The 10110-nt window shown below is 39.8% G+C and overlaps 1 protein-coding gene across 1 annotated transcript; it reads right to left on the reverse strand.

Annotated features, from left to right (window-relative positions):
* LOC130940012 (protein FAR1-RELATED SEQUENCE 1-like) lies at positions 1–486 on the reverse strand. The gene has a single exon (XM_057868069.1). The coding sequence runs from the start codon at positions 484–486 to the stop codon at positions 1–3; it is 486 nt and encodes a 161-aa protein (XP_057724052.1).
* Positions 487–10110: the final 9624 nt, after the last annotated feature.

Raw genomic sequence — 10110 nt, forward strand, 5'->3', positions numbered from 1 at the left:
TTAAAGCTCATTAACGGATTCCAAGTTGGCATCTTTGTGAGATAATGAACATGTCCCCTTCCTTTTGGCTTTCAGTTCTTCCATCTCAACCATGATGTTATCGTAAGCATAGTGCAGAATGGTAGTCAGCTCCTCAGATTCTGATGCAAATTCGCATATATTGTGCGAACGAAACACCAATTCATCAAACTTCTTGCTTCTTGGCTCCAACATTGGCTCGTTATGGCTGTTCTTGATGTGTGTGTGTTGTCTCTTCACATTCTTGCTCCATCGTTCCAATATATATCTCGGTGACACTTGGGTTACTCGTTCAAAGCTTAACACGCTTAGGGCGTGACGGCACAATATCTCTCTTGACTCAAATAATAAGCAATGACATTTCACTTGGGCTGCTACTGAGTCGTAAGTAACCGCAAACTTGTTTAATACTGAGCTGGAAACTTGTTCTCCAACTTCGTATACTGAATAGCCTAGAACGGAGTTCATTAATCTTGTGATGCAATTCACCTTCCCTCTGAATTGTGCTTGGACTTCCCTAAACTTTTGGTGAGTGTACACATATTGAAACTGAGCCTCTATGGAGACTGTATGACCGTGTGAAAATCTACAGCATATGATTCCCTCTCTCTTTGCTCCCTGCTTCCGAGGTAATTATCGTATTGTTTGACAAATTGGATAAGTGAGCTGTTGTGGGTAATGAACTTGTTAAAAAATGAATGCATACTCTCGCTCCTTTGTGTGCTTCTCATCCTGAGCCAAAAGTGGTGATCCAGATAAATTGGAACCCATATATGACGGTCTTCATAAAGATCTGCAAAAATGCACCCAAAGCAGACTATAATACACCCAAAAATATAAAATTTACACCTCTGCTACAGATTTTAAACGTCATTACCTGAAAGCTACTTGTTGTCCACAAGACCATACTTCATCAGAAAATCATCCCAATTCTTATCAAATGATTCTTTGGTATGAGAGTTCCAAACAACTTGGCTCATTTCTTGTTCTATTTCTGTGTGTCCCTTGTATTCGTTTAATTTACTTGGAATCTTCTTCATGATGTGCCAAATACAGCAACGGTGAATTGTTGTGGGCATACAAGCCTCGATAGCCCTTTGCATCGATGCACATTGATCGGTGAGAATCCCTTTTGAAACATTTCCTCCCATGAAACGAAGCCAACATTGAAATAACCATTTGAATGAGTCAATATCTTCATTTTTTTTTTATCAAAGTGCATCCAAGAAGTGTTGACTGACTGTGGTGATTCACCTCGACAAAAGAACCATAAACCAGATTATACTTGAAACAGATTACGACTAAACAGAATCAAAATAAACAAATACACCCAAATAATGATCTTATACACCCAAAAACCTCCAATATACACCTCTGCAGCAGATTCATAAAACAACATTAATTCAGCATCATAAACCAGAACAGCATGTTAACTGTTTGTATTGTAGGTGGTGTCAAAGAAAATAACATCTCCGAAATACTCACAAGCAACTTTGCTCCTTGCATCTGCCCAAAAAGCAAGCTTAATAGACTGATTGTCCTTGAGTTCGAGCTCGAAAAAGAAATTCTGATTCTTTTCTTTCATTCTTAATAAGTATTTCCCGAATTCTTTTGCATCCTCTTGTTCTTAAACATTCTACATTTACTAGTGATGTAATTTCTCACGTCTTTTTCGATGAAATTTAACTTGCAGTGACCTCCGGCTGCTGCAACAAATGATTGGATGCTTTCCTCTTTGTTCCTCTTTGTTCCAAGGGCCTCCTAAATAATGCTTTGCTCTGTGACCATTTTCTATGAAGATGTCCTTTGTGGCTTCATTCAGAAGTTCAAGGCTTCCATAAGGGAGAATCTTTGTCACCACGTAGGGGCCAGTCTATTTGGACTTGAGTTTGCCAGGAAAAATCTTGAGTTTGGAGTTATACACAAGCACTTACTGTCCTGGTTTGAACTCCTTCTTTGAGATTCTTTTGTCATGCCATCTCTTAGCCTTTTCTTTGTATATCTTAGCATTTTCATAGGCCTCTAACCTGAACTCATCCAACTCATTCAGTTGCAGTAGTCTCTTCTCTCCCGCTGCTTAAGAGTCAAGATAGAGGAGTTTAGTGGCCCAGTAGGCTTTGTGTTCTAGCTCCACAGGAAGGTGACAGGACTTTCCATACAGCAATTGGAAAGGTGATTTCCCACTAGGAGTTTTGAATGCTGTCTTGTATGCCCAGAGAGCATCTTCTAGCTTTCTGGCCCAATCCTTTCTTGTGGTTCCCACTGTCTTTTCTAAAATCCTCTTCAGCTCTCTATTGGTCAACTCAGCTTAGCCATTGGTCTGGGGGTGATAGGGTGTAGCCACCTTATGAACTAACCCATACTTGTGAAGCAATTTTTTCATTTGTCTATTGCAAAAATTGCCACCACCATCACTAATAAGACCCTTAGGTACCCCATATCTGGTGAATATGTGTCTCTTGAGAAATTGAAGAACGATTGATGCATCACAGGTGGTTGTTGCCATGGCTTCCACCTATTTTGAGACATATTCTACTGCTACCAGTATATATTTAAAAGAGTATGATGGGGGAAAAAGGGCCCATGAAATCTATTCCCCAGAGATCAAAGAGTTCTACTTCCAGAATATAGTTTTGATGCATTTCATTCCTCCCTGTTAATCCTCCAGCTCTTTGACATTCATTGCATTGGTGCACAAAGTCTCTAGCATCTTTGAATATTGTTGACTAATAAAATCCACTGCACTTTAGCTGCTATTCTCTCTGGCCCAAAATGTCCACCATAAGCTGAACTATGATAGTGCCACAATATGTCTCTCATCTCATTCTCAAGGATACATCTTATAATCATCCCATCTGGACACCTTCTAAACAAGAATGGTTCATCCCACAAGAATTTTCTAGCTTCGTTGAGCAGCTTCTTCACTTGTTGTTTAGTGAACCCTTGAGGAATCTTCCTTCCAACCTTGTAGTTTGCAATATCAGCAAACCAGGGGTCTTGTTGAATTTGCAAGAGGTTTTGTCTGGTAAGATTTTATTTACTGGTTGAGCAGCCTCTTGATTAGTTCCTTGTGGCAGCTTTGATAGATGATCAGCAACTTGATTTTCACTCCCTTTTCTATCCTTTATCTCAATGTCAAACTCTTGTAGAAGTAATATCCATCTAATGAGTCTTGGTTTGGTATCCTGTTTTGACATCAAATACTTAAGGGCAACATGATCAGTATAAATCAAAATTTTAGATCCAATCAAGTATTATCTAAACATATCAAATGCATAAACAACAGCCAATAATTTCTTTTCTGTTGCGGTGCAATTTTTTTGTTCTTCATTCAACACCTTACTTGCATAGTAGATGACATGGTGCATGTTGCCCTTCCTTTGTCCCAACACAGCACCAATTGCAAGGTCACTTGCATCACACATGAGTTCAAAAGGTAATTCCCAATCTGGGGGTGTGAGGATTGGTGCTGTTGTGAGTTTGGTTTTTAAAGTTTCAAAGGCATACTTACAGCTTTCATAAAAAACAAAAGGATTATCAACCACCAGCAAATTGCTTAGTGGTTTAGCTATTTTGGAAAAATCTTTGATGAATCTTCTATAGAATTCAGCATGCCCTAAGAAACTTCTAACAGCTCTCACATTAGTTGGTAAGGGAAGTTTCTCTATGATTTCTACTTTTGTCTTGTCAACCTCTATACCCTTTTTTGAAACTTTGTGACCAAGAACAATTCCTTCAGGTACCTTGAAATGGCATTTTTCTCAATTTAAAACCAAATTGGTTTCTTGGCACCTTTTTAAGACTAGAGTGAGATGATGCAAGCAAGAATTGAAAGTATCACCAAAACCAGAAAAATCATCTATAAAGACTTCAATAAATTTTTCTACCATATCTGAGAAGATGGAGAGCATACACCTCTGAAAGGTTGATGGGGCATTGCATAGCCCAAATGGCATCCTCCTGTAGGCGAAAACTCCAAATGGACATGTGAAGGAAGTTTTTTCTTGGTCCTTGGGGTCTACCACTATTTGATTATATCCAGAATATCCATCTAGGAAGCAGTAGTAAGCATGGCCAGCCAATCTCTCTAGCATCTGATCAATGAAGGGAGAGGAAAATGATCTTTCCTTGTGGCATCATTTAGTCTTCTATAATCAATGCACATCCTCCATCTTGTCACTGTCCTTGTGGGAATGAGCTCATTTTTCTCATTGAAGATGACAGTCATGCCACCTTTCTTTGGTACCACTTGAACTGGACTCACCCAGGGGCTGTTAGAGATTAGATATATAATTCCAACATTCTACAGCTTCATTACTTCTTTCTGGACTACTTCCTTCATGGTTGGGTTTAATCTCCTCTGAGGTTGCACCACTGATTTTGAATCTTCTTCCAACAAGATTTTGTGCATGCAGATGGCAAGGCTTATGCCTTTCAAGTCATCAATGGTCCATTCTAATGCATCTTTGTGAGTTTTCAGCACAACAAGGAGTTTTTCTTCTTCTTCTTCACTCAAGGAAGAGCTAATGATCGTTGGAAAGCTATCCTCTTCACCAAGGAATGCATATATCAGGTGTGGGGGAAGAGTCTTCAATTCTTGTTTTGGTTCTTCCATTGTCTTGCCTTTAGAGGAAATTTCAATCACTTGTTCCTCTGAGACCTCTTGAACTGCTTCTATCTCTTCTTCTTGTTCTCCTTGACCGTTGACTTCAAACACTTCCTCCACCAGATCTTCTATCATTTTTACTCTCATGTGCTGTGCTTTCTCAGGCGGATATTGCATAGCTTTGAAAACATTGATGATCATTTGCTCCTCATGCACCCTGAGGATCATTTCGCCTTTTTCTACATCAATAATAGCCCTTGTTGTGGCCAAGAAAGGTCTCCCCAAGATAATTGAATTGTGTCCTTCTTCTTCCATGTCTAAAATGACAAAGTCGGCAGGGAAGATAAATTCTCCAACTTTTACCAATAAGTTTTCTACAACTCCATTGGGTATCTTGAGTGATCTATCAACCATTTGGAGTGACATCTTTGTAGGCTGAACTTCTTCTATTGCAAGCTTTTTCATTAATGAGAGAGGCATCAAGTTAATGCTGGCACCTAAATCACAGAGAGCTTTCTCGAAGGTCATATTGCCTATGGTGCAGGATATGATGAAACTCCCAGGATCTTTGAGCTTTGGTGGAAGCCCTTTTAGATTACTGCACTGCATTCTTGGGTTAATATCACTATTTCCTTTTCATTCTAGCATCTTCTTGTTGATGAGCTCTTTGAGAAATTTTGCATATAGAGGCATCTGCTCCAATGCTTCAGCAAGTGGAATATTAATTTCCAGCTTCTTGAAAATCTCTAGGAACTTGGGAAATTGTTGGTCCTTGAGCTCTCTTTTGAGCCTTTGAGGATATGGAAGAGGAGGAGTGTAAGGCTTCACCTCCTTCTTCTTTTCTTGTGGATACTCTTCCATGACTTGTTTTTCCTTCTTTGAGGCTTGTGGTTCTTTCTCTTTCCTCTTGGAACTCTCTTGATCTTTTTTTTCTATTGTTATTTCTTCTTTGTTGTTAGCGTTGTCTCCTTCCAATGTCCTTCCACTCCTGAGTTGAATTGCTTTGTATTCTTCTTTGGAATTTGGAATGGTATCACTTGGAAAAATGTTGGTTGGTTTTTTAGCTTGTCTAGCCAATTGCCCTACTTGTCTTTCAAGATTCCTCATAGTGGCTTCTTGTCTCTCTTGACTTTTAATTAACCTCTCTTATCCTTTTGCTAGACACTGTGTCATTTGAGCAAGTGATTGTAATATTGCCTTAAGAGTTGAGATCCTAGTTTCTTGATGGTCAATGGATGGTATGTTGGGATATGATGGTTGTTACTAGAAGTTATTTGGGTTGTTAAAGTGGTTGTTCTGGGAATTAAAAGGTGGTGTGAAAAAGTTATTATGGTGAGTTTGTGAGTTGCTGCTGGGTTACTGGTATGAGCTTTGTGGTTTTCTATATTGGTTAGTGTTATTGGATGAATGAGTCTGATTGTTTGTGTTGCAGGGTTGTTAGAATTATGATTTTTTTGCCATGAATTTTGATTATCTTCCCACCTCAGGTTGGGATGATTCTTCCATGATGGATTGTATGTATCTCCATGAAATTCATTCTGAGAAGGGCTTGAGGTATTATGCATATATTGGACTTGTTCTGGTTGTTGCTCATAGTTGCTTTTCTCAAAGCCTTCTTCATTTTGGCTCCATCCATTTGAGGGTTGGCTTGCTGTGTTAATTGCAGCCACTTGGAGTCCATCAATTCTCTTTGTTATCAATTCCATTTGTTGCTGGATTTGTTGGGGCATCAACTTGTTCTGTGCCAGGATAGTGTCCACTCCTTCTAGCTCCAACACACCTTTCTTTTGTACTGGTTGGCATTGCCTCTGATGAGCAAAGAAGTATTGATTGTTGGTCACAGTGTCTATGAGATTCTAGGCTTCCTCTTCTGTCTTCATTAGTTGTAATGAACCTTCTGCTGAGTAGTCTAAGGATTCTTGAGCTTTTAGAGTCAATCCCTCATAGAAATTTTGAAGTCTATCCCATTCACTAAACATCTCAGGTGGACACTTTCTAATCAGAGCTTTGTATCTTTTCCATGCCTCATAAAGTGATTCTCCATCCATTTGAGTGAATGTTTGCACTTCTGTCTTCAGTCTTATGATATTCTGAGGTGGATAGAATTTGGATATGAATTTGTTCACCAAATCATCCCAAGTGTTGATGCTTTCTTTGGGAAACATCTCCAGCCATTGAGATGCCTTATCTATCAAGGAAAATGGAAATAGCAGCAGCTTATAGATGTCCAGATGCACACCATTTGTCTTGATAGTTTCATAAATTCTCAGGAAGGTAGATAAATGCTGATTCGGATCTTCAAGTGGACCTCCTCCATAGGAACAATTGTTCTATACCAAAGTGATAAGTTGAGGTTTCAACTCAAAGTTATTTGCATGAACATTGGGAGTGAGTATACTGCTCCCACAGTTTCTTGGATTGGGGAAGGTGTAAGATACTAGAACTCTCCTTTGAGGTTGACCATTGTTGTTGGCCACCTATTCTGGTGGATTGGGGAGGTTACCCTCCATTTCTTGGTTTTCCTCTTCTGATTCTTCTTCTCCAATAACTCCCTTCCCTCTTGCTTCTCTTCTTAATCTCAAGAATGTTCTCTCTGGCTCAGAATCAAAAGATGTAGATGCACCTCTTTTTCCTCTTGGCATACAACACAAACAGACCAGAAACTAAAACAAAATACTCTACTGTTAGAGTAAGGTTAAGGTTAGTAGAAGCAAAATCTCAAACAGTTAATATGCTTAATAAAAATAAAGAAAAATGCCTAATCTAGATTATCACCTACTTAATCATTGTTAATCTAAATCAATCCCCGGCAACGGCACCAAAAACTTGATGAATGGAAAAACAATTCCACGCAAACTAACCAGCAAGTGTACCGGGTCGCATCAAGTAATAATAACTCACAAGAGTGAGGTCGATCCCACAAGGATTGATGGATCAAGCAATTCTAGTATGGTGATTAATTTAGTTAAGCGAATATTGATGAATTGAGTGGAATTGATTTAACAGAAAGTAAATAACAAGGAATTTAAATTGCGGAAAGTAAATTGACAGAAAGGTAAATGACAGGAAGTTAAATTGACAGAAACTTGAAGTGCAAGAAAGTAGAAAAGTAAACTGAACGCTACGTTCGCGCCATAAACACTCTTCACGCGTGCACGTCCTGTGCGCGTGCACGTGGATGATGAAATGTTACTTCCGTGTTCTAGCGTCGTGTACGCGTCTGCGCCCACCACCACTTTTGTCATATTGACGCGTGCACGTCATGCACGCGTGCGCGTCGATGCCCATCTTCAAATTCAAATTCTGAAAGTATCGTAGGCGTTCACTCCAATTGAATGTAGCATTCGTTGTTGATGAACGCTGATCCTCAATCCATGCGTGCGCGTTATGCGTGCGTAAGCGTGGATTTCAAAATTGCTCACCCACGCGGAGGCGTCTTGTACGCGTGCGCGTCGCGTGTAAACGTAGTGTTCATCAAATGAACGCATCGTTCGTCTGCACTTTGCTTCTTTGTTTTCTCTTTTCATCATCTTTTCTCTTGTCATCAGCCAAACAAGCAAACAAAGTCTCACCAAAATTACAAGGTTTTGCATCATTCATAATAATCAACTAAATTGTGCATAAATCTCATGATTTTGTATAAAATTAACCATGTTTGATTGAGGCATGATAAACATGAAATTCTACTCCAATCACTTACTTATTATGCAAGAAAGTGTAATTGATGAAGAAATGTGATTTGCATGAAAGCATATAATGGAAAAGCAAGTCATCATCAATACACATGGTCACTAAGTTTGTAAAAATTGTTGTTGAAAGACTGAAAATGTACTTATGTAACCTAAGGCTTATTAGACAATGAAAATGGTTGCATAAGCAAGATTGCACCAACAATTACAACTTGAAAGAACCTTAATTGGAATGCACAAGATTAGGCCACTTGAAAGTTTATGAAAAGAGCTTCAATGATCAATGAAGAATATACTTAAAAACGACCATGAAGGAAAGCAGTTGGACCTGTCTTGAGCATTTCATGACATAATAGAGGTTCAAGATTGATTGGTTAATCAAGTTCCAATTGACACAAAAATTTGTCAACTAGCACTTTGACTCCGTCAATCATCAACACACATATGAGGGAACCAAAATAAAACGGAAAGTTGGCTAAATCAACTTATGAACTGAACTTGGTGTAGGTCAGGTAAATCTCAAATTCAAAAGTGCCAAGTTCAATTTCTAAGTTGCAAGTTAACAAATGGAGTTTCCCAAAAAAAATTTGGCTGCACTCCGGCAGTAAATTGGACATTACCGGATAACAAACAGCAGCAAAAATAGTGTCACATGAATCCAAACTACATAAAACATGTCAACAAGCAAAGATTACATATGTTTAGGCATCATTAATCAAAACAAAACGGCTTAAAATTAATATGGTAGCACAAACAGTGTATGTAAATCCGAAATAACCAATTACAGCAGCATGTGAAGCATAGAACACAAGCATCATCATCACTCAATCAAAGCAGTGTTCAATGATCCATTTTAGACAGCAACAACAACAAAAATTTAGACCTAAATCTTCTAACCACATCCTAACTACCTAACCACATGCAATTCTATATAACCTAATCAATAGCTAAATAGCATGAAAAATTAACTAAAAGAAAATTAAAACAGAACCGTAAGCAGTAAACAGGGGGAAGACAGGGAACCTAGAAGCAAGGGCAGAAATGAAAATGGAAGAGAGAGGAGCAGAAATTGGAAGGGAATGGAAATGCCACTGACTTACGGCGGCGCTGCTACGGTGGTTCTGTGGTGTCGAGAAGTGGCGCAGCAGAATAGGGTACCAGAATCTGTTTTGGTAGGAGCAGTAGGAAAAAGGGGGAAAATGAGGGAAGAGAGGGGGTTGTGGTGATGATGGACATCTCGCCGGCGATAATGGGTGATGCGGCGGCGCTGGTCAAGACAGTAGGGTAAACGGCCGAGAGGGGTAGGGGAAAAAAGGTAAAAGAAAGAGGAAAGAAAGAAGAGAGAAGGAAAGAGAAGGAGGGCGATCGGCGGAGGTTAGTCGCCGGAGTAGTGGTTGCAGAATTGGAGAAGGGATGGTAATGGTGGTTCTGGGCTTGGAGGGAGAAGAAGAAATGAAACGTTGAAAGGGGCAAAGGATGCGACTGCGTTAGGGCTAGCGCGTTGATGGTATTATTCATGTTGATTCCGCACGTACGCGTCCTTGACGCGTGCGCGTGGGTGGATAGAAGAGAGAATCGACGCGGACGCGTCAATCCCGCATAAGCGTGTACGTGCCAAGGTAAAATCGACGCGTATGCGTCTCGGACGCTTGCACGTAGATGGGGAGTGTGTAAATCGACGCGTACGCGTGATGTACGCGTGCGCGTGGGTTGGAATTATGCTAGAGGCACAGAATGGGCATAAAATGGGCAGAACTCTCTGGAAAATGTATGGGGGCATGTTGGCGCATCGACGCG

This window comes from Arachis stenosperma, chromosome 7, assembly GCF_014773155.1.
Source record: "Arachis stenosperma cultivar V10309 chromosome 7, arast.V10309.gnm1.PFL2, whole genome shotgun sequence".
NCBI classification, from domain to species: Eukaryota; Viridiplantae; Streptophyta; class Magnoliopsida; order Fabales; family Fabaceae; genus Arachis; species Arachis stenosperma.